This window comes from Hyperoodon ampullatus (genome assembly GCF_949752795.1).
Source record: "Hyperoodon ampullatus genome assembly, chromosome: 11".
In the NCBI taxonomy this organism is placed as follows: domain Eukaryota; kingdom Metazoa; phylum Chordata; class Mammalia; order Artiodactyla; family Ziphiidae; genus Hyperoodon; species Hyperoodon ampullatus.
In genome coordinates this window covers 65,259,787-65,285,843 of record NC_136924.1, presented here as the reverse complement: position 1 = coordinate 65,285,843, position 26,057 = coordinate 65,259,787, and the positions used below count along the sequence as shown (strand labels likewise).

Here is a 26,057-nt window from a genome sequence, read left to right as displayed (position 1 = left end):
AATGATATGCATACCTTTATTAAAGGAAGAAAATGTATTTTAGAAAAGATTTTGACAACAAGAAAATGAACTGTTTTTGATTTTTAGGTAACAGAAGTAAATCTGGAAACACTTTTCTTTTGTTTTGTTAGAGGGGGCAAATTTGTAGTCACCATTATATATTAAAGATTAACATTTCTTATGTTTTCAATTACAAATACTTTGAGTAGTTATTAAAATCAATAAAAGATACTTCAGTGTGATTATATTAAAAACTGCTGCCATAAATGTTAGCACTGCAAGTAATTCTACCTAGTGAATATAATGTAAAACAATTCTGTATTAAAATCAGATGTAATTATTTACAACTCCTTGAAATAAGCCTTTCCCCTGTAACCTGTACTCTTGTCATTTCTTATTATAGAATTAGGGACTGACAAAACATTAGAAAGTTTATATTAACAGAAATAGGAGCATTAATCCTAGAGAAATTTGTATATTAATTTGGAAGAATGTGAAGAACAGACAAGTAAGATGGTGGTTAAGAAAGGCATATTTTCGTGACTAGAAATCATTTTAGCCAAGTTACACAGGTACAAGGTATTCTTTCAGAGATACCGTTTCTGCTCCAGTTATGAAAACTAAATACTTACAGAACTTTACTATATATACTCTTTCCACAAATAAGCTGCCTGAGAATTCAGGTTCTCTTTTCCCAGTCCCTTTTCTTTTTCTAAAGGGAAGGGATACTTCTCCCTTTCTCTGCAACAAGGGAGAAGTAGAAACATTGGTACCTGTGATGGGAAAGTGAATGGTTCTAATACAAGTAAGGCTGTTTCCATTTCTTTACCTTTATCAAATTGGAAAGATCTGATTGAGTTGTCATTTGATAGATAATTAAACATATTTTTGATGCTAGTTTGCCATGTAATTTTTGGCACATAGTATGGAAGGAACTCAAATAATTGAGTTTAATTGCTTGGATAGATAAAAATCTGCCCTAGGAATATTATCTGAATTTTTAATCAGCCACATTCTCAGCTTATCGGAAGTCATCATTTTCTTTAAAATCCTAAACTGTTTTTTAAAATTCTTATGTCTCCGGGGTTAGGTGTTTCTTTTTGTGATTGAAACTATGTTCATTTATTCAGCTGTAAGTTTGGTTAATTTGAATAAAATTACAAAGCTTCATGTTAAAGTGCGTTTCCAAGAATTTGTTCCAATAAATGCAAAATGAGAGTCTCAGGTAAGTGTAGAAAAGCGTTACACTTAGTCACACTCAAAGTTATGAAGTACTAGAACACAGAAATAATAGCTTTAGTAATGACTTTTTTACTGTTTTACATTATAATGAGAATCTAGTTTCCTAAAAGAATATTATTTCTGTGTAGTATCACTCATTCTCTTTAATTAAGTCTTATAAAAAAACTTTCAACTTTCTATATTCTTCTGAATTTACAGAAAGATTTTTTCCCTAACCCAACAGATCACAGGAAGAAGCTGACCTTAAAAATGCCTGGAGGGGCTTCCCTGGTGGCGCAGTGGTTGAGAGTCTGCCTGCCGATGCAGGGGACACGGGTTCGTGCCCCGGTCTGGGAAGATCCCACATGCTGCAGAGCGGCTGGGCCCGTGAGCTATGTCCGTTGAGCCTGCGCGTCCGGAGCCTGTGCTCCGCAAAGGGAGAGGCCACAACAGTGAGAGGCCCGCATACCGCAAAAAAAAAAAAAAAAAAAAAAAAAAAAAGCCTGGAATTTCAACTGACTTTGCATTGTGTGTGACAGGGATAATGAACAGGTCCTTGATTACTATCAGTTTTTTCAATGAATTCCTAGAGTCTGTTTAAGGAGACCTATTACTTCCAAGTAAAGAGTTTGAAAACAACTATCTCATGCCATGCAGCTTTCCAGTGGAAAAGACCATATCACTCCCCTGCTTCAAATCCATCTGAAGAGTTGCTTCTTTCAGGAGGCCAGTCATGAGCCTCCTAGGCCTTGACAATGAAAAAGACAAGGGTTGGAGTGCTCCTGAAATCTACTCAACTAATGCTAATTAAAATTACCTCCAATAATGCAAATTTCAAAAACTAGACATTCTCTCAATGGAGTAATACATTTAGGGCCCTAGAAAACTACTTTGTTAACTTATTTGTACCACTGGGACATGGTGGTATATGCCTGTAATCATAACTACTCAGGAGGCTGAGGCCAGAGATAACCTGAACTCAAGAATTTTAAATTTCCTGCAGATTGACTATTCATGAACAGTTCTATGTTGTTATATCCCTTGCCTATCAAGTATGCCTAGGAGAGCTAAATTAACACAGCTCAGAAATGGAGATGATAAATACCATTATTGTAATACTACTAAGCAAAAAAGAATTAAAAGTACATTCAAGTCTTTCTTCATTCACTAGGTCCTGACAAAGTGGAATAAGACTTGTAGGAAAGGAGAACAAATAAATACAGGGACTATGGATGGTAGAATTTTCCCGAAGTCATTATGCTTGACTCCTTCAATTTAAAAAGATAAAATAATATCATAATCTAATACCTATTCACTTCCAATGTGCCAGTCACTATCCTAAGAGCTTTATATTCATCAACGCACTTAATCCCCACAAAACTCCTAAGATATGGGTACTATTATTTTCCTCACCTGAGGAGAAAATGAGTTGTAGAAATAACTTATACAGGGCAGCACAGGTGATCAGTAGTAGAGACGTTTTCAATCCAGATAGTGTAACTCCATAGTCTGTGCTTCTAACTTATATTGCTAATTTTTAATGTGTTGTTTTCTTTTCTCTAGCCAGAATATGGTTTTTAAACTGTTCCTCAGAGTCCTGGGATCCCATAAGAATGCTTCTGGGGCCACTAAATAGAAGAAAGCAGATGGGACTCTGGGCACTTCACCCAACCAAAGCAACTTCACTACATCTGTTTAAATATTGAGGATACAATTAAACTTTTCACAGTAATAATTAAAAAAAAAATTTCATGCTAAAAGTAAAACATTTGAAAAATCACAATATCAAGACTATACTCTTCATAAGTCAGGATCTATGTCTAAAAGTATCTCACATGTTTGCCATTCAGTAAATATTAACTTGATAAATTGAAACTATGTGGCAGTACTGTACTCATCAGAAAAATTTAATACTCAGTTGTACCATTAAATCAGAGAAAATCTTGAATATCAATATAATTAAATTGAATAACAATAATGATATTAAATCACACTCAGATTGGTGCTTAAGTTTTTAATCACAAGCTATCAAACAATTTCATCATCTCAAGGCTACTTATGAGTTAAGCATAACCCATTCTCACAAAGAAAAAATAGGTATGTTTTCACATCCATATTGTTAACAATATGTAAATAATTACACTGCCTGATGTACTAATGCCCACTCATATTTTTAGAATGATTGAATTAATAAAAGGAATTATATTAAAATACAAATTATCAGTAGAAATTTTATTTTATAATATTTTCTGAAGTTCATGAATTATCTTCAGTTTCACAGAAGTCACAAAGAAACTTGAAATAAAGCATAACTGAGGAAACAATATCTAAAAAAATTATTTTAAAAAATCTACTCTATTAACTATCTTTTACCCTTTTCACCTGTGGACCTAAGAACTTACATGGTGTTCATGAAATAGAATAACATAGGCTACTGCCACCATTTTATATTCCCTCCTATGGTGAATTTTCAACTTGAGAGCTGACATCTAAAGCAATTAAAAATCACAGATGCTTTCAGAAAATAAAACTGAAGTACTAGCTTTTCTAATTCTGGATTTGGATTAAAAGTCAAAAGCAGCAAAAATTAAAACTAATTTTTTCTCTTCTCCAACTTGGAGAGTTTTATTTTAGAAAAAGTACAGTTTCCAACAAGATACAGACATAAAATAATACCCACTGCTTAAAATACTTTGCTAAAATTTTCATGAAAATTTTTTCTTACTTTATATTATCAGAAAATTACAAACTATCATCCTAACAAACCTCACCCTCATGGCTATATCTCAGTTGAAATGAAACATGTAAAGGTGAAATATATTAAAAGAGAAGGTCAGCATTAGACATACCTATTGTAATAAAATTGCTTTGAACAGAAGCAAAAACTAATAAATGAAGTTTCTTATAACTTAAACATACACAAAAACTAATAAATGAAGTTTCTTATACCTTAAACATACACAAAAAAGTTCAACAAATGCCAAATCTAGCTCAACATGGCTGATTAGAAGATTTCATTTTAATACTTGTTTTTGAGAAATTGAGTTAATCATATGGAGACAACACTAAATAGACTATAACAAAGGCACAGGAAACTAGAATGTAATATTGCCCTAGAAGGAATTTAGTTTGAATGTAAGCTAGAGACTACCATGAATGATTAGCAAGAACACTAACTCTTGTTGTAACAGACTCAAATTTTTTATGCTTATGCTATTAAAACTTCTTGAAAATCCTAGTCTTAATCCTTAGGAAAAAGCAACAAGACTGGTTTTCCATACTACAATGTTAAAAAACAAAACAAAACCCAAAAGACCTCAAGAATATCAAGCCTCCAGAACCAAAGTAATTTTGGTAGTGCAAGGATAAGCAGTTGTATAACAATATGACTGGTGATATGAAAAAGGGTTTTCTGATACTGATGTAACCACTGATTATATAAAACATTTTCCAGAGGTGGCGCTGAAGATGATTTTTCAGTGATTAGGCAGGGTAGTCCAACAGATATACAAACAAAATTACAATATGTCTGCCCTGTTCCTACTCTGAAAGCTCAGCACCCATGCACTTTACTTTGTTATCTAAATAACTGCCAGGATAACAATATGTTTTGGCTTGATCTTCTCAGATGAATTCCCTTTCTCCTCTTCCGGAAAATAAAGATAAAATATTTTAAAATTTAATTGTCTAACTAGTGCTAGGATCCTAGAAAAAAATTTTGGATAAAGTAATTCACATTAAAGTATAAGCAATATTACTCATCAAAGAAAGTTTATAAAGGAATAGTTTATTAACCTACACAGTATCTGCTTCAGCAGATAGGCTATTTCCTGAGTGGCTCAACTCTAAACCAAGATATCAGGAATTAATCAATTATACATCCCATCCCAGTGCATGTCTAAGAAAAGTTGCCAACTCCTGGTCAAGAGTTATGACAGTTAAATTTCTAGTTTTTCAAGAATGCTATAAAGGCAATGGTTCATTTAGGAAACAACTGGATTAATGACTATGTACAAAGGATTTATTTTGAATTTTGGATGATAAAGAGTCCTATACTTTTCTCAGATAGTCAAGATTTGCAATAATGTCCTTATCAATCCATATCTGTATTTAATTTATATCTTTGGAGGGTGCCTCCTGGGCATAGGAGATTCAGTATTAAAATATAGATAGAGAACAGAATACTGCAGATTTAAAAATAAAAATTCAGAATTGCACACACACACAAAAAAAAAAGAAAGAAAAAAAAAGACTTCCAAAAGAAGGTTAAAATTCAAATATCAGAATAGTATACCATTATTTTGGGCTTTTTGAAATACAGAATTTTATTTGTAAAAGGGGAATAAAATAACCAGCTCTAATTTTACACACAGTAACAGTGATATTAAAGTATACATGGATCTTGTTACTTCACAATCAATCAAAGACATAAATATTTCACAAGTAAAACTGGAAGGTACAGACAGAGCAGGAAGAAAAGGGAAGCTCTATGGAGAGACAAAGGGAAAAAAAGGGCAGTGATCTGTTATATCCCCAAATTGAAAGAGTATTAAGGGAAAGTGATTTGTTAAAAATATGTATACAAAAGGTTCATAAAATTTTCTTATTTTTACAAATCTTAATTTCACATTAAGGTAAAAAAAAGGTTTAAAACTAATTTTATTTAGAGTTAGAACACTGGTGACCATAAAATAATCATTCCCTGAAATTCCCACCAATGTCTAAAGAAAGCAAGAGACTTCATATAAAGGAGAGATCTCACTAGCTTTTTTTTCTTCTCAGAGAGCCTAGGTTTTCTGTTTGGAATTATATTTTTTGTATGAACTTATATTTAATCTTCTACTATATGATAATCAATCACATGCCACCTAACTGAGAATCATAAGATATTCTTAGAATGAATGATTCAAATGTGTATGCTTAAATCTTCCATGAAAACACAAACTCTCCAAACACATATAATACTCATATTCTGACATGTAAAACCCAACTCTATTCCTCTTGTATTATTGATTACCATAAAACATATATATGAGTTTCATTTTGTTTAGAAAGACCTACCTGAATAGCTGAGTTCATGAAACACGTATTTCCCAAGTTACTTAGGCCACAGAGGCCGGGCTGTTCATTGTTTCTTCCAGGTTCTGAATAATCATAGTTCTTATAAGCAGTATATGATGGGAGACAATAATTTGAGTTTTTCACACTGGAAGAAAACAAAAAATCTTTTTCATAATGCAGCCAATTATCATCACATAGTTATAATGAACAGAGTACTTTAAACCTATTTGAGATATGTGGTCAGTCATTAATTTTTTTATAAAGCACTTAACTCAGGTACTTTTAAAACAAACCTAAATAAAAATAACCCCCTTAATTAATATACTCCTCTTTCAATCAACAAAATCACGGCATCATATACCACACCAACCAATACAAACCACATTATGTCTTTCTACCCTTGATTAACTGGAGCAGCTTCACAGCTTGCTCCATTCTTCATTGCTCCATCAAATGTAAAACATTCAGATTTTAAACACCACCCGCAGCAATAAATCATCTCATTGATGTCCCTTTTACATCCTGCTACTGTAATAGAGTGAGAACAGTAGAAGCAGGAAGAGTTGTGCTTTAGTTACAGGTGAGAGCAGAGATTTCCAGGGCCTTTGTGACATCACTGTTCTGATGCATCAAAGATTCTATTTATAGTATTCTACGCTAGACCAGCAAAATCTGGTATTCAAATGCAGAAAACAGCCTGGGGTGATCAGCAATGCAAAAATGAAATGATTCGAAGCAAGTACACACTTCAGTATTACTATTATGGAAAGAATCTTCTAGTTTGTTAGATTAATGCAGTTTATTTAACTAGGTAAATACAACCTCAGGATAATTTGTACTATGAGTAAAATAAATATTAATCTTAAAAAAACCCTACATAATATTCAACCTTAGAGAATCAGGGTAATTTTACAAAGAACTAAGAGAAGTCAATAAGTTAGATCCCTCTTTCTTTTTACATGTAACTAAAAAAAATTTTGTGGAAAAGGATAGATTCTTCCTTAATTTTTAATAGGTTATCTTATAAGATATTTATGATGGATGTTTTGGATATAATTCAAAAGCATACTTTCAATCATTATTTTTTTTATTCACTAGAACAAACCTGAACAAGAATCAAGGTTATTTGCTAAAAGCAAATAATGATGTAAATAAATGAATACAGTGTTACAAATAAACATGGTAAATCAGTAACTCTGACAATCTCAATTGGCTATAATTTATCCTTGGTATTATTTTTTTTTAAGTTTTTACTTATAATTTCAAATACTTCCTATTGTAGCTTCTATACTCTCACTTTATAACAGTTAAAATGAACTGTACTACTGCTTGTTCTAACAAAGCCTTTAGTAAACTTACACACCCTAACAAACCAACAGGTAAAACACACAAAACCATATCAACCAAAATTTACACACACAATGCTATCCCACTAATATTTTTGTATTTTTAAGAAAACATCCCCCTTCATCACAAATAAAAGATCAACTCTCAGACTGAAAAACCAACCTACCCCAAAGTTAAACAAAAAGAGCAGGCTCCAAAGAAGTGCAACCTTGATCAATTCATAGACTTGTAGCTATTTACTTGTTTTAAACTTAAAGAAAAAAAAAAAACGGGTTCAAGCGTCTTTTGGATTTTGCAGATCACTAGCCTTATAATTCATATTTTATTTTATATTAGCAGTAACAAAGTTCAAGGCACCTATCAGCAATTCCATATATAGTCACTCAGTGACTGGATTCTTGAATCTAACGTTGAGGACATGTAACAAAAAACTGAATCCTGGTTTTCCTTTTACCCCTTTAAGAAGTGCTTAGGGGGCTTCTCTGGTGGCGCAGTGGTTGAGAGTCTGCCTGCCAATGCAGGGGACACGGGTTAGAGCCCTGGTCTGGGAGGATCCCACATGCCGTGGAGCAACTGGGCCCCTGAGCCACAACTACTGAGCCTGCGCGTTTGGAGCCTGTGCTCCACAACAAGAGAGGCCGCGATAGAGAGAGGCCCGCGCATCGCGATGAAGAGTGGCCCCCGCTTGCCGCAACTAGAGAAAGCCCTCGCACAGAAACGAAGACCCAACACAGCCAAAAATAAATAATAAATAAATAATAATTTTTAAAAAAAAGTTAAAAAAAGAAGAAGTGCTTAAAATCAAGGTCTGCTATATATTACAAAAATGCAAGGCCTACATTTTCAACATGTTAAAGAAACCCCATATATATCAGCTGTAAAATTATAATAAAACTTAAGTCAGAGTACAGAGGGAAAGTATGCCCAAATACATGCTCATGCATACACACACCCACGCCAACACCCATGCAAGTGATCCGGATCCTTAAAGGATATCTACATTTTAAGTGACAGGATAAGAATAAACCTTAGCCAAAAATTAAGATGGTAGTCTACATGCTCAATGATAATAAAGAAAACTAACAAATTAAAAATATTTTAATACTATCTTCATTGGTCACTTATAATCCACATCTTATGTGTTCTTTAAATCAAATAAAGTCTGTCGTGGAAAATGTCAAAACCAACAGCTCTTTAAACACTTCAACAAAGTACATGTAAACCTAAACCCGAAAGACAGCCCCTGTATCTTTCATGACTACTGTTGCTATTTTTTTTTCTAAAGGTTGTAAGCTAGTCCTTATCCCATAAGGTTATGTTACTTTGCAAAAACAAATAAATTTGCCAGTAATCTTAATGGGAATTTTAATGCTATGCTAGATTAATTCATCATAAATGAATATACATTTAAAAATATAACATTTTTTAGTAAAATCGAGCCCTTATCTTTCTATAAATATTTGAAACTGACTTTTTAAAATTTAATTTTTTGTATTTTTTATACAGCACATTCTTATTAGTTATCTATTTTATACATATTAGTGTATATATGTCAATCCCAATCTCCCAATTCATCCCACCCCCCTCTCCACTTTCCCCCCTTGTTGTCCATACATTTGTTCTCTACTTCTGTGTCTCTATTTCTGCCTTGCAAACCGGTTCATCTGTACCCTTTTTCTAGATTCCACACATATACATTAATATACGATACTTGTTTTTCTCTTTCTGACTTACTTCACTCTGTAGGACAGTCTCTAGGTCCATCCACATCTCTACAAATGACCCAATTTCATTCCTTTTTATGGCTGAGTAATACTCCATTGTACATATGTACCACATCTTCTTTATCCACTCATCTGTCGATGGGCATTTAGGCTGCTTTCATGACCTGGCTATTGTAAATAGTGCTGCAATGAACATTGGGGTGCATGTGTCTTTTTGAATTATGGTTTTCTCTGGGTATATGCCCAGTAGTGGGATTGCTGGGTCATATGGTAATTCTATTTTTAGTTTTTTAAGGAGCCTCCATACTGTTCTCCATAGTGGCTGTATCAATTTACATTCCCAACAGTGCAAGAGGGTTCCCTTTCCTCCACACCCTCTCCAGCACTTATTGTTTGTAGATTTTCTGATGATGCCCATTCTAACCAGTGTGAGGCGATACCTCATTGTTGTTTTGATTTGCATTTCTCTAATAATTAGTGATGTTGAGCAGCTTTTCATGTGCCTCTTGGCCATCTGAATGTCTTCTTTGGAGAGATGTCTATTTAGGTTTTCTGCCCATTTTTTTGATTGGGTTGTTTTTTGATATTGAGCTGCATGAACTGCCTGTATATTTTGGAGTTTAATCCTTTGTTCATTGATTTGTTTGCAAATATTTTCTCCCATCCTGAGGGCTGTCTTTTCATCTGCTTATAGTTCCCTTTGCTGTGCAAAAAGCTTTTAAGTTTCATTAGGTCCCATTTATTTTTGGTTTTATTTCCATTACTCTAGGAGGTGGGTCAAAAAAGATCTTGCTGTGATTTATGTCAAAGAGTGTTCCTCCTATGTTTTCCTCTAAGAGTTTTATAGTGTCTGGTCTTACATTTAGGTCTTTAATCCATTTTGAGTTTATTTTTGTGTATGGTATGAGGGAGGTTCTAATTTCTTTATTTTACATGTAGTTGTCCAGTTTTCCCAGCACCACTTATTGAAGAGACTGCCTTTTCTCCACTGTACATCCTTGCCTCCTTTATCAAAGATAAGGTGACCATATCTCTGGGCTTTCTATCCTGTTCCACTGATCAATATTTCTGTTTCTGTGCCAGTACCATATTGTCTTGATTATTGTAGCTTTGTAGTATAGTCTGAAGTCAGGAACTCTGATTCCTTCAGCTCTGTTTTTTTCCCTCAGGATTGCTTTGGCTATTTGGGGTCTTTTGTGTCTCCATACAAATTTTAAAATCTTTTGTTCTAGTTCTGTAAAAAATGCCATTGGTAGTTTGATAGGGATTGCAATGAATCTGTAGATTGCTGTGGGTAGTATAGTGATTTTCACAACATTGATTCTTCTAAGCCAAGAACATGGTATATCTCTCCATCTGTTTGTGTCATCTTTGATTTCTTTCATCAGTGTTGTATAGTTTTCTGAGTACAGGTCTTTTACCTCCATAGGTAGGTTTATTCCTAGGTATTTTATTCTTTTTGTTGCAATGGTGAATGGGACTGTTTCTTTAATTTTTCTTTCTGATCTTTCGTTGTTAGTGTATAGGAATGCAAGATTTCTCTGCATTAATTTTGTATCCTGCAACTTTACCAAATTCACTGATTAACTCTAGTAGTTTTCTGGTGGCATCTTTAGGATTCTCTATGTATAGTATCATGTCATCTGCAAACAGTGACAGTTTTACCTCTTCTTTTCCAATCTGGATTCCTTTTATTTCTTTTTCTTCTTTGATTGCTGTGGCTAGGACTTCCAAAATATGTTGAATAACAGTGGCGAGAGTGGACATCCTTGTCTTCTTCCTGACCTTAGAGGAAAATGCTTTTAGTTTTTCACCATTGAGAATGATGTTTGCTGTGGGTTTGTCATATATAGCCTTTATTTTGTTGAGGCAGGTTCCCTGTATGCCCACTTTCTGGAGAGTTATCATAAATGGGTGTTGAATTTTGTCAAAAGCTTTTTCTGCATCTATTGACATGAACATATGATTTTTATTCTTCAATTTGCTAATGTGGTGTATCACATTGATTGATTTGCGTATATTGAAGAATCCTTGCATCCCTGGGATAAATCCCACTTGATCTCGGTGTATGATCCTTTTAATGTGTTGTTGGATTCTGTTTGCTAGTATTTTGTTGAGGATTTTTGCATCTATATTCATCAGTAATATTGGTCTGTAATTTTCTTTTTTTGTAGCATCTCTGTCTGGTTTTGGTATCAGGGTGATGGTGGCTGAAACTGACTTTTTAATTAGCATTTACATTTAACATTATAAACACTATAAATCTATAATTTAATCCTCATAACTGTAATTATGCTCACTTTGCAGTTAATGAAATGAAACTTTCAGCAACTAACTTGTCAAAAGCCAGATGGCTAGTCTCTGGCAGTCTCCAAAATCCAGTTCCTTTTCATTGCTTAATCTCTTACAGGGAGTCATTTCCATTTCAAATAAAAGAGCTTTAAATGAATTAACAGAAAAATACAATGTGCCCCGATGTGGAATGCCAAGAGTTGAGACAATAAATACATTAAAGGGCTTCCCTGGTGGCGCAGTGGTTGGGAGTCCGCCTGACGATGCAGGGGACACGGGTTCGTGCCCGGGTCCGGGAGGATCCCGCATGCCGCGGAGCGGCTGGGCCCGTGAGCCATGGCCGCTGTGCCTGCGCGTCCGGAGCCTGTGCTCCGCAACAGGAGAGGCCACAGCAGTGAGAGGCCCGCGTACTGCAAAAAAAAAAATAAATAATAAAAAATAAATAAATACATTAAAGAGATTTTTTTTTTTTTTTTTTTTTGCGGTATGTGGGCCTCTCACTGTTGTGGCCTCTCCTGTTGCGGAGCACAGGCTCCGGACGCACAGGCCCAGCGGCCATGGCTCACGGGCCCAGCCGCTCCACGGCATGTGGGATCTTCCAAGACCGGGGCACGAACCCGTTTCCCCTGCATCGGCAGGCGGACTCTCAACCACTGCGCCACCAGGGAAGCCCTAAAGAGATTTTTTTAGAAGAAGTATTATAGTAAAGCAAATGCAGCAAGACAGAAGAAAAATGCGGAGAGTGGAAAGATTTTGGTACATATTAAAAATGTACTTAAATTATAATTGAGGCAAGAATTAATACTGTACGGATTAACAAGTAAAACTACTACACAGGGTGAATGAACAATATTCTGGCATCTGATTCTTCATAATATTAGTCTTTAATAAAAACTTAAACTTTATTAAACGTCAATGAAATAATTCCAAGTACACTCTGTTATTACTTTTATAACAAATATTCTTATTTCTGGAAATGAAAACTTTACATCTTAATAATGTATCAGTTTAAGTCTTGAATTTGTAAAAAAATGCCATATAAACGTTGTATCACAACTACTGATTTTAATATGCACTTTACACTTGGAGTATTATCTCCACATATATGAAGTTTCATAAACGTATTTAATCTTAAAAGGTTATTACCCATTTTACATACTTTTAAAGAAACTATGCTATTTCCACCTGAAGTCTTAAGCAGCTACTTATTTCCACAAGTTGAAAAGTCAAGAAATAAATTTTATGTGAAATAATTGTTGATAACATTAATTCAAGTTTTTTAAAGTAAAAAAAAAAAAAACTCTCCATTTTGTAAATGTTTAAATTTTGTTCCTTACTAAGAAAGGTTAAGTTTTACTTTTAAGTAAGGTGGTACCAGTAGCTGTTTGCTATTAAAATTTTCTAATATGAAAGGACTATTTTAGTGTCTAAAATAGACAAATATAAATAGCTAAAAATATAACCTAGTCATAGGAGTAGAATCATTAATTAATCATGTTCTAAACTTTTAAGACAACACTCCAATTCCTCTCTTAATATTTTCTGCAGTCAGAGGTTTTGAGATCAGATTGTACTGTCATATTTTTACTGTGAGAGGGAAATAAGACAAAAACAGAAGCACCAGATCACATATACTAATATGGCAACTCTGGTCAAAATACAGCCTATGTTCAATACAGTCTATATACAATGCTAAAAAATCTCTCCAAAGAATAACTAACTATAAGTACATGTTATACCTGGAACCAAATTCTTTTATAGTAAATGTGGGAGCCATCTGCAATTGGTAGAAACACAAACAATATTTTATCTCAGATGAGAAAATTACTTTTGATGAATTACATTAAAAGATACCATGTAAAATACAAACCAGATTATAGGAGGATATTTCCCTTTACTCTTTTGCCTGTGGATATACATTTTTAAATAGAAGAGAACACACTACACTGCAATTTTGGATACCCAGTGTCTTCAATATTTCACTATTATACTACAGTGCACGTATCTTGTTACTACTAAAGTAAGGAATTAGTGTTTTAAATCTTCTTGATACATATAGCAAACTCTTTTCTACAAAAGTTGGACTAATACTCCAACCACTCAAACAGAATCCTTACAAGAACGGATACCATCACTTAACTTTTCCCAATGAGACTGAGGTGGGGGAAAGTGGATGGAGTTGTTTATGTTTTTAATTTACATATCTCTAGTTAGTAGTGAACTTGAACATTTAAAATGTCTGTTTTAATTCTCTTATTTTCATTGCTCAGCTGCATCACTTACTTACTTTTCTAGTTGTCTTAAAAAATTTCTCACTGATTTTTATGAGCTTGATATACTAAGAGTATCTGCCCTTCCTCTGTCATTTGTAGCAATAATATTTTCCATTTATTTGCTGTTTAATTTTTAATATGCCTGACAATTAAAATTTTTAATTTAATTTAAAGTTTTAAAGAGAAATAGCAATCCAATTTTTCCAATAGCATTTCCTGGATAATCTGCCCATTCTCCATTAGTCTAGGATACCTTCTGATCACATTACATTCTTTTATATATAAAGGTCTGTTTCTGGGCTCTCTTTTCTATTCCACTGATCTGCAGGTATATTCTTGGGTCAGTACTATGCTGTTTGAATTATTATATCTTTATAGCAGGTTGTGATATTTAGTAAGATTAATCCTTTCTCATTGTTTTTCCTTTCCAAAGTTATTTTGGCTATTCTTATATATTTACAATCCAGATGTATGTTAAAATTAAAATCATTTTGTCAAGCCCCACCTCTCCATATGAATTTTAAGGGAACATTAATTAAACCTATAAATTCAATTAACGGTGCTTTTTTTTTTTTTTTTTTTTTTTGCATTACGTGGGCTTCTCACTGCTGTGGCCTCTCCCGTTGCGGAGCACAGGCTCCGGACACGCAGGCCCAGCAGCCGTGGCTCACGGGCCCAGCCGCTCCACGGCATGTGGGATCCTCCCGGACCGGGGCATGAACCCGTGTCCCCTGCATCGGCAGGCGGACTCTCAACCAATGCGCCACCAGGGAAGCCCCTAACGGTGCTTTTTAAAAGATTATTTCATGAATAGTTTCAGTCCTTTTGAATTTACCCTTTGGAATAATCAGATGCCATTTATGAACTGGACAAGTAGTGTAAATATTTAACTACATAAATCCTGTAAACCTAATACATAAACTACAATGTATATATCCAAGAAGTAAAAGGACAATAATCATCTCTGGATTAAAATCCTTCCCATAATTGAATGGACTAATTATAAATAAAGTTTTCTTTTTATCCTTTTATATAAAACCATGCCAATTTTCAAGGTAATACATCCATGTCAGACGTTATAGTGAATCCCAAGTGATTTTGAATCCTTTTTCTTATAGCAATATGGCACACATTTTCATGTAATTTTTGTAAATCCTAAGATTCTGAATACTATTCCTGATGGAGCAAGGGAATTGTTTCCCCAAACTTTTTCAGAAAAAGTAATTGCCTTTTTGATAAACATAAAAATTTGTATGTTTTCCAGTTGAAAATCACTGATAAACACTTTTAAAAAACATTATGTATTATCTGTGATTACATGTCTAGTTCTAAAATGATATCTGAAATTTATACTATTCCTAAAAATTTGAATTCTAACAGACTTGTATATATATTTCAATAATTAGTGTTTAGAATATGAAATTCCGCAAGTGCTTTATATCTCTTTTAGTAAATTATTGTAGTATATATATTAAATCAAGAAGTTTATACCTCTGCTTGCTTTCTTGTGAAGTTACTCCTTGAAGAACTGACCAGTGATTTAAAAGAAAATCAATTTTAATGCATTAAGACTTTTATCCTAAATTTTAGATACAAGAGATTTTTTGCAACCACAATAGGGCGATCAATTAAACAAAGAGTTTTTAAGATTCAGTGCTTACTTTCTGTTGTTGATGTTGTTATAATTATTTGATAGAGATGAAGGAGAGATCTTTGGTAAAGTTGAAAAATTGGATGCACCTGGGGACCTTTAAAAATATGAAAATGTTAAATTAGATAAAAAATGCTGAATTTTGAAATTAATTATGAAATAAAGAAAAGAACTACAGATGACAATGTATGTAGTAAATGAATGCTGGAAAACAGATTTATGAGCAAAATCACCATATACCCTTTGGTTTTCAATTTCCAATGTATTTGTTCATATAAAAAATAATAGTATATAAGGGAACTATTTTCAAAGGAAATTTATCAAATTAAATATAAAACTTGATATTATTCTTATAAATCTACTAATGCAATACACCCAGTTCTGAGTTCAGGTAACCATTATTAATATCTTACAATCAATAATTTCCTTAAATCAATGGAATTAAAATATTAATTTTTAAAGGAAGCATGTAAAAGAAATCTACTCTGTGTCTCAGTAGATACTATGGCATTCCAATTATATACAACACAGACACAGATATCATAGATTTTATCAATTTTTAAAACTATAAGGCAAGAGGGATGAAATAGCAAAGAGAATTACAAACATAATCCTGAGAAGTAATTTTTGGCCAAGGTTATCCCTGCAAAAACTGAATAGATATAAATCTCACTATCTATTACACACCTCACTAATTCAGAATGTTTTTGGAGAAATCTAAATTACTAGTGGCTTTTAATCAACAAATATGCTTTATAGGCATGATTTATAGTAAACAAATCCATTATATAGGAATGATTATTTTAAAGTAGTACTTAAAAATCTCTAAAAGATTTAATTTCCCTTGTAATTTTGTATACAATTTTAATTTACTAGGCAACATCTAGGCCACGGGCTGTAAGAGGCTAATACTTTCAGTCCAGTATCTCAGTCATCATAAATTCTAAATTAGTGAGGCCCAAAGTGATTACTGTTTAAAAATTATTTTATTTCCTCTACTCAGGTGTTAATGAACAGCAAAATGGTCATTGGGCAGGAAAGTGTAATCTACAAAATTTGCTTTTAGGTAATTTGGATTCTGCTAAACTAAGTGGTGGGTAATAAAATTTCTTACATATAAAATTTTACTTAACTTTTGAAGTTTTATATATTATGAAATATTGGTAAAATTTTTTTCTTCAATTTAAAGGAGAGTTTTGTTGTTGTTGTTGATGCAGGTTATATACAGGTAGATTACATTAAGTGGGGCTTCTATTTAGCTGCTTTTCTGATGGAAGACCCTTACAAGATTTTATTTAACTGTACTAAGCTCAAATCCAAAAATACAAGCAACCAAGTTTTAATATAAAACAATGTAGAAAACAAATTTAAAAGGTAATTTTAACATACTAATATTTTAAGGTACTAATTTTAAGATATTAATAGAATTAATATTAATATAGAAGTATTCTGGCATTTTCTGCCTTCATGTTAAGAATGCTAACTTAGGAAAACAATCTAAAAACACCGAGACTGACTTATAATCAATTAAGGAGGTTAATTTTTCAAAATGTGATCCATCTGACTACAATTTAATTCAATTCACTACAACTTTTCAAGTATACAGATAGAAACTGAAATATTCCCTTGAATTTTACTTATAGTAAAAGTTATGAAAATAAAGATTATTTTATTTATAATATGTATATTTATTACATATTATATATGGCTGAGGCATATATATATATATTTTCCCCCTTTTCTGCCCATCTGTGGCCTTTTTACTATTCATTAGCAACTCTATCCCAGAACAGTATTAGAATTTTCTATGAAATTCATTAAAACACTCAAACATTTATTAAGTGATTACATTATGCCTTGCCCTTGTTAAGTACTAGGGGTACAAAGAGAGAGACAGTTCCTGATCTCAAATAGCTCATACTCTAATAGGGGAAAATGATACAAGCAAAATAACTATAAAACAGCGTAAGTCCTAAAACAAATTTTAAAATTATAACAAAAAGGGCTTCCCTGGTGGCGCAGTGGTTGAGAGTCCGCCTGCTGATGCAGGGGACACACGGGTTTGTGCCCCGGTCCGGGAAGATCCCACATGCCGCGGAGCGGCTGGGCCCGTGAGCCATGGCCGCTGAGCCTGCGCGTCCGGAGCCTGTGCGCCACAACGGAGAGGCCACAACAGTGAGAGGCCCGCGTATCGCAAAAAAAAAAAAAAAAAATATATATATATATATATATATAACTAAAAGTCAAATTTTGTGGGTAGTAACATGAAGTGATTTTAAAACGATGTGCACAGTTGGAGGGGTAGGTGGAAACTGGAAAGTGAGAGTACTCCAGGTGGAAAGAATAGCATGTGAAAATGTGTGGGACTATAGAAAGCATGATGTGTTTAGGGAATTACCAATGAATTGGCTGAAAGAGTAGGGTGTAGTGATAGGAACAGAGGTTAGTAAGGTAGGTATGATAATGAAGAACCTTTTTATGTTCTCCGAAGGAATTTGGATTTTATCCAATTGTGCTGTGGCATGTTGAAAGATTTTAACAGTATCAACGTAATCAGATTTGTATTCTAGAAAGGTAACTCTTGAGGAAGAGAAAGAGACTGAAGATTGGAAGAGCATTTAGGAGACTATAAAAACAACAAAGGGGGGCCTCCCTGGTGGCGCAGTGGTTGAGAGTCCGCCTGCCGATGCAGGGGATACGGGTTCGTGCCCCGGTCTGGGAGGATCCCATATGCCGCGGAGCGGCTGGGCCCGTGGGCCATGGCTGCTGAGCCTGTGCATCCGGAGCCTGTGCTCCGCAACGGGGGAGGCCACAACAGTGAGAGGCCCGCGTACCACAAAAAAAAAAAAAAAAAAAAAAAAAAACAAAGGTGAGAAGTAAAAAAGGCTGGGACTAAGACAGTGGAGTGGGCAAGGGCAACATATCTTGGAGGTTTAGGAAGCAGTTCTCAAAGTACAGTCCATGGACACTGAGGGGGATACAAGATCCCTTCAGGGTACCTGTCCATGATCAAAACTATTTTCATAAAAACACAAACGTGTTATTTATTATCTGACCTCCTTCACTATACAAAAACAATGGCAGTTAAAACTGCATAGTGCCAAGAAGGTAGCCGTGAAAAACTGTGGTATCATGGATTCAAAATAAGAGAATTTCTTTAGGAGATAGCTATCAAAAAGAAGTATTTAAGAGAGGTCAAATAAACTAGGTTTAAAAAGTTAAATAAGGACTTTGTTAAATTCTGAATATGTGGTAAGGAATGGTAAGCACTGCCTTTTTTTTTTTTTTTTTTTTTTTTTTTTTTTGCGGTACGCGGGCCTCTCACTGTTGTGGCCTCTCCCGTTGGGAGCACAGCCTCCAGATGTGCAGGCTCAGCGGCCATGGCTCACGGGCCCAGCCATTCCGCGGCATGTGGGATCTTCCCGGACTGGGGCACGAACCCGTGTCCCCTGCATCGGCAGGCGGACTCTCAACCACTGCACCACCAGGGAAGCCCAAGCACTGCCTTTTTAAAGAAGTTGGTTATTAGAAGAAAAACTAAGTGGTATTCAGAGGAAGCTGATGGTCTTGTTTTAAAAGATGGGAGAGATTTGTTTATATCTATAGGTTAGCAAGGAAGGTGATACTGGAAAAGAAACAAAAGCACGAACTAGTGTTAACTGAGTGTCTACTATACGTGTGGCAGTATGCTAGGCATTTATATGTATAGGAGAGAGGAGAAAACGAAGGAAAAACGAGGTCTAGGAAACACTGAGATAAATGCTATTGGTAGAGAGATTGTTCTTAAAGAGCATGGATATCAGAGACAGCAGGATGGATGTGGTGATCCACAGCTAAATAAAAGTATGATAACACTTTTTACCGCCTGTTACAGACATTATGGTTAATAGTTAGATCACTTATCTATTGTGATTCCAACTTCTGACCGAGATTACACATAGCCCAACCTAGCTAACATTTGTGGAGTTTGTGTAGGGGTTGACTAGTCAATCTGTGGATTATAACCTAAATTCTTTAACTCTCTTTCTTTGATATAACTTGGAAATTACACTGTTTATTAGCAACTTTGCACTAGTAGCTTTCTGAAGAGACGAGTGAAGAAAATGCTTAGAATATTATACATAAACTAGATATTAAGCCATTTATCTAGTGTTAAACTAATTTTGGCTAGTTTGGGCTAAGTGTAATATAAGGCAGTGAATCGTCTCTTAACAAGACAGAAGAAGGTAAAACATGAGTTTAGCTGAAATGATTTCATGAAGAGAGAAAATTATACTTCATCCCTGACAACTGAATGCAGTATTTTAATTTCCCTATTTCCAATGTTTCAACTAAAAGCCTGTAATTCAAGGCTAAGCTGAACTTCTTACTTGAAGAGAAAAATACAGCTTATTCTTTGTAAGTTACCTAAATAGTCAACGTACATGGAAATCTAATACCATACTGAGCAATCAAAATATAGAGAAATTAAGTCTGAATGTTGACATAGCAAAATTAGTTATTTAAAACTTTTTATAGTTATTTTCAAACCTGATATAAAACAACCTGAATTTGTAAATTTTGACATTATAAAACAAAAACTATCTTATTAAGAAAGACAAGACCGACCTTAAACTTTCCCCATTTCTAACAATCATCCTAGGGTAAGTTCTTAGAGAAAAAGAGAAATTTAAATCTCTTGAAAAATTAAGCACTTTTACTCTTGTGAGATACAGATTAGTTCAGTTCAACAAGCATTTGCTATGTGTCTCCTCTGTGTCAGGCAGGGTGTTAAATACTTAAACAAAAGACAATTTAAGGAAATTTATATATAAAGTGTTTCTCATAACCTGATTTTTGTTCCTCATTTTGACTGCTCTGTATGGTATTTGACAAAACATTCCACTTAAAAAAAATAAAACTACAGTTACTTTTCTTTAGCCATTATCAATCTCAATACCAAAACTGCAACCGATTTTTATTTTTGCTGTTATTACAGATATCTCCAAACATACACAAGTCCTCATGTACCCAATACCAGTCATTCAGCTTCAAAAATTATTAACATTCTACCACTCTTGGTTTATTTATAATCTCCTTGGCCTCCACATTCCTTCATGTTTTTGCTGGACAACTTTAAAGCAAATCCCAGACATTTATAATTTCACCTGTAAACACTACAGTATGCATCCCTAGCAGGTAAGAAATCTTTTTTGATACTACTGTCTGTCCCAATCTAACAGTCAGTTCATGTTTACATCTTTTCCCCAATTGCCTCAAAAACTGGGTAGTTTGCATCAGGATCCAAAATAAATTCATACATATGCAGATTAATTTTAGTAACTTCAAAAGCCCTTACTGCTCCCTACCAGCTAACTTCTCCGGTTTCAACTTACTATGACAATTGTTTATTTTCCATTTGTCCTGACTTTTGTATCTATTCATATAGTTAACTTTGACTTACATGTGTTACTGTCAATTGCTCAAATCTTTTTCAGAACTAGGGGAGAAAGGAAGAAATAAAATAACCAATAATTATTTGTGAGTACCTCTGAATCAAGCATCTATATGAGAACTGAATACTTAAGTTACATTCATTTATGCATGAAATACTATGTATGTCTTAATTTCAATTAAATTTGGATATGGCTTTTAAATATTGAAGCTAACACTAACTAAGAAGCTTGACTGTGACCATGCTCTCTTTGGCAAAACTTGGAGACATAGTACTAGGTTATACATTATCTTACCACAACAGAAAGTAGGTAACAGTGTTTACATGAAGGAAAGATTTATTTAATCGATGTGCATTTTCAGCATTTCAAAGGAAAATCTGCATACACGCTCAAGATCTTAATGAATATTAAATTGAGGAACCGCAAAGTACAGAGTTATGGGAAGTGTGTGTTTATGTACAAGCACAAGCTTTTCCAAAAAAGATTTGGAGTTTGGACCACCAAAATAAAATAACCAGAAAAAAACAGTTTATCGGTAAATAGCAGTACACAAGAACTTCATTCTACCATTATGCTGCCTTCATCGTTAGGTGACAAACACCCAGGAAAGGATGTGTATATTTAAATAACAAACAGATTTATATAGTTTCTTTTTCTCTCCAGGAATCCTGCCTTTCCAACCAAGTACACCTTAGTTAATCTTTCTTCTTTCAGTACATTACATGATGAATGATCTATACCAGGTGTTCCATTTTCTGACTAGGTATTCATCCCCTTTTCCTACTATTTGTCATTCTCATCATGCTGACCCCATCTGTCAAATACACCGAATCTCTTCTGTCCCCCCCCAATTTCTGCATCATTTAGCACTGCTTACCATTCCCTTTCTTCTAGAAGCTCTTTTTTCCTTTGGCCTCTATGACAAAACAGAATCCAAGTTTTCCTGAATCTACACGATTATTTATTTGATCTTTCTTTTATATCATTACTTAGGGACACCCTTTAAGGTTTAGTATACAGTTCTTTACATTTTTAATTAGATAATTCACATACGCCTAATATTTCTCACTTCTAGGAATATAACTCCATACCTGCAGTTCTCATTACTCCCCAAGCTTTGGCTCCCTATATTTAACTTCATCCTGGGCAGTTCTGTTTGGCTGTTCCATTACCTCAAACTTTAGTCTCAGAAAAAGTCATTCTATGTCTTTTTCTTTAAAAAAAATTTTTTTTGGAGTATAATTGATTTACAATGTCAGGCTCTATGTCTTTTCCTTAATGAGACCAATAATAAGAATAAGATAAAATGAGATGAAGCATGAAAGAAAATTTATAAAGACTCAAAATGTCTTTAAAAATGACAAGAAATTGCAGGTTTTAGAATGTTACCCTAGATTTATGGCTCACAGGTTGCATTTCAAATTGAAGACATATTATTAACTTAAAATATATGAATATGCATGAATGACAAGAAATGCAAAACTGGCTCTTGAGCCATCCTCTCGACCCCTACATCCAAAATCACTCAATCCCCCATTTCCAGTATTTGAACAAGGTTAAAATTGGTAACAAATTTGTATACTTTCATAGAAACTTTAAGAATGCACTTTCTGTGAACTATAATAACCACTGTTCTTTTAATACCAAAATAAAACTGTCATAACCTACTAATGTTTCAAATAAGTAGAGACTATCATGCTTATAAATACTTTAAAAGTTTCTGTACAGGGTTTCCCTGGTGGTGCGGTGGTTGAGAGTCCGCCTGCCGATGCAGGGGATGCGGGTTCGTGCCCCGGTCCAGGAAGATCCCACATGCTGCGGAGCGGCTGGGCCCGTGAGCCATGGCCGCTGAGCCTGCGCGTCCGGAGCCTGTAAAGTCTCTGTACAGTTTATTGTTAAAATGAAAACACTTTATCTGACAAGTTTCCTAATATGAATTTTCAATCTAATAGGTCTATCCACCATTTCTGAATCCATTTATACAGTTAACCGTGCAATTACTATATATGCAAATTGGGCTTAATAACTCTTTAAAAAATTCTAAAGTATATGCTAAGTTTTTCTACCTGTACTTAAACAGGTACAATAGCAAAACAGCTGGTGTAAAAAAAAAACAAAAACAGAATATTGCAGAGTCACCTAGATGTTTATTATTTATCCTAACTGAAAAATAGTATGCAATGGTTTTATTTATAAAGTGCTTCCTCTCTCCAAGAAGAGCACTCAGGGACAGAGTGCTGTAAAAATACTAATATGCCACTAGATTAAGTTTATACTTAGTGTTTCAGTCACCAATTTGGAATTCTGTTAATCAGAACACCACAGATGGCAGGGGGACAACATATGAGTTAAGAACTACTGGCTTAGTTTTCTATTTGATTTTTTTTTTAGCCTCTCATGCCTTACCTTGTTGATTTTGGATTCTTCTCTGAATATTTTCTAGCCCATGAAAAACTGCCTCTTCAGTTATCAATGATGCTTATCTTCTTCCACCAGATTTTTACTCACATATCTCTTGTCAATATTTTTGAGCAATTAATGAAAACGTCTGAATTACATCAACTTCTCATGTTACCCTCACAAGAATTTTTACTTATTTCAGGAAAACAGCAAAATTTGGACCTTTTTATTTCCATGTTAGTAATCTCAAAGGCATTCTTTGAGATAGTTATACCTAAATGAAACCATACAGAAAAAAATTAATAGTACAACTTAGTCAATTAATAAAGCTGTACTGCTTCTAACTGAGGAATAAGGTGTTAACATTAAACAAATTTTCTGGAAAGTAAGGGATAATCTATTGATTAGGTTTCTCCTCTCTTCAGGAACACCCAGGATTCTACAATTATTCTACTTTAAAATAATTTAAAAAAAAATACAAGCTGTAACTAGCCACACATCTCCAATTGAATAATCAGACTATCCACCCAATGCCAACATCTTTGGAAAATAGTCAAATTTAACAGAATAGAAAAAAAGTTAGAGTGGTTTAAGCTTTTCTAAGGTATCATTAGAAAATATCACGTTTTTGAGAGGTTTTAAGAAATGACATGCTTAAGAACTGGATTAGAAATGCACGTTCTGAAAAAACTAAGCATTTTAATATTTAAAAAATATAACATGAATATAAAGATGAAAAATTCAAATTATAAATTGATATCTAGCAGAAAAATCCAGATAGAAAACTTCTGAAAATTTTTTAGGTAGGTTCTTAGGTTTCTAATATAGACTTTGGGTTGCCTTAGGGTATATACATTTTTATAAATAGGACTACATGTTTTTGTTTTTGTTTGCGGTACGCGGGCCTCTCACTGTTGTGGCCTCTCCGTTGCGGAGCATAGGCTCTGGACGCGCAGGCTCAGCGGCCATGGCTCACGGGCCCAGCCACTCCGCGGCATGTGGGATCTTCCCGGACCAGGGCATGAACCCGTGATCCCTGCATCGGCAGGCGGACTCTCAACCACTGCGCCACCAGGGAAGCCCAATAGGACTACATGTTTTAAACAAAATTATATTTTACGCCTAACATTTTTTTTTTTTATATTTAGCATTTCTTCAGATGAGGCTATATGGTCTCCATTCTGATAAAAATGGGCCTAGGGACTTCCCTGGTGGTGCAGTGGTTAAAAATCCGCCTGCCAGTGCAGGGGACACAGGTTCGAGCCCTGGTCCGGGAAGATCCCACGTGCCGCTGAGCAACTAAGCCCGTGCACCACAACTACTGAGCCTGAGCTCTAGAGCCTGCCAGCCACAGCTACTGAGTCCGCGTGCTGCAACTACTGAAGCCCACATGCCTAGAGCCCGTGCTCCGCAACAAGAAGCCTGCGCATCGCAGGGAAGACCCAACGCAGCCAAAAAAACCAAAAACAACAACAACAAAAAAGGGCCTAGTATGATTTTAGGGCCTTCAGAACAATTAATTTCTTTGTTTTCAGTGGTATAGAAAAGTCAGACACTTAGATACTAACATGCTTTCTCTTAGTGAACATATGCCTACTGTAGTGGTGTGGTTTTTTTGTTTTTTGTTTTAACTGGTATTATTGTTTTTATTTATAAAGAATTATTTTTATTTGGCTGTTTGGAAAACCACTAACATTTTTCACTTTAGAAAACATTAAGTAATAAACAAGATGTTATACAGTACTTTGGATAACTTCTTCTATCAGTGTAGTGCAATGCATTATTGGCACCTAAAAGTGAAACTTTCTATTATTTTCCCCTTTCATCTCCAGTTGTGCAGTTATATGACCAAAAAGGAAATGAATCATAAAATTCAGATTCCTGAGTCCCTTCATAAAGATTTATATTCTGCTGGCCTGGGGGAGGACTCTGGAAGCTGCTGCCTATGGGGGGTCACATAATACGTATTAAGAAACGTTAGCTACAGAATTTCTCAAAGTGTGATACTTAGACCAACAGCATTAGAATCACCTGTGAGCTTAGCAGAAATGCAAATTCATGAGGCCTACCCAGATCTACCGAAACAGAAATTCTGGAGATGGGGCTGAGGAAACAGTGTTTTAACAAACTCAACAGGTGATTCTTCCTTCTATCACCATATTATAGCTTTTAATGATTTTTCCTTGGCTTTTGACACTCTAGGTAGGAAACGGTTATGTGCTAAGCAGTATGAGCACTGGACAGACCCCAGGTTAGTGATGTTTATCAGAACTAGCATCTTCATACCATGTTGAGGATGAGGGGTTGTCTCCTGAAAAATATGATGACAATTCTAAGCATATAAAACAGGCTGTTCGGGCCTCCCTGGTGGCGCAGTGGTTGAGAGTCCGCCTGCCGATGCAGGGGATACGGGTTCGTGCCCCGGTCTGGGAGGATCCCATATGCCGCGGAGCGGCTGGGCCCGTGAGCCATGGCTGCTGAGCCTGCGCATCCGGAGCCTGTGCTCCGCAACGGGAGAGGCCACAACAGTGAGAGGCCCGCATACCACAAAAAAAAAAAAAAAAAAAAAAAAAAAAAAACAAAAACAGGCTGTTCTGTATCTTAATAACTTGAGGTTTCTTTCTTGAGGAACTTAAAATTACATGCCTTCTGC

General features: G+C 34.7%; 1 protein-coding gene across 3 annotated transcripts in view; it reads right to left on the bottom strand.

Annotated features, from left to right (window-relative positions):
- The window catches only part of USP15 (ubiquitin specific peptidase 15), a gene marked incomplete at both ends in the record, with an annotated part of 136,943 nt that overhangs the window by 40,482 nt on the left and 70,404 nt on the right, over nucleotides 1–26,057 (bottom strand). For 2 of the 3 annotated variants that reach the window (XM_079714303.1, XM_079714304.1), the window contains 2 exons: nucleotides 6,283–6,427; nucleotides 15,580–15,666. In XM_079714303.1, the coding sequence (XP_079570429.1) occupies nucleotides 6,283–6,427; nucleotides 15,580–15,666 (232 nt within the window). The remainder of the gene's footprint in view (nucleotides 1–6,282; nucleotides 6,428–15,579; nucleotides 15,667–26,057) is intronic. The other variant, XM_079714305.1, reaches the window with a different exon arrangement.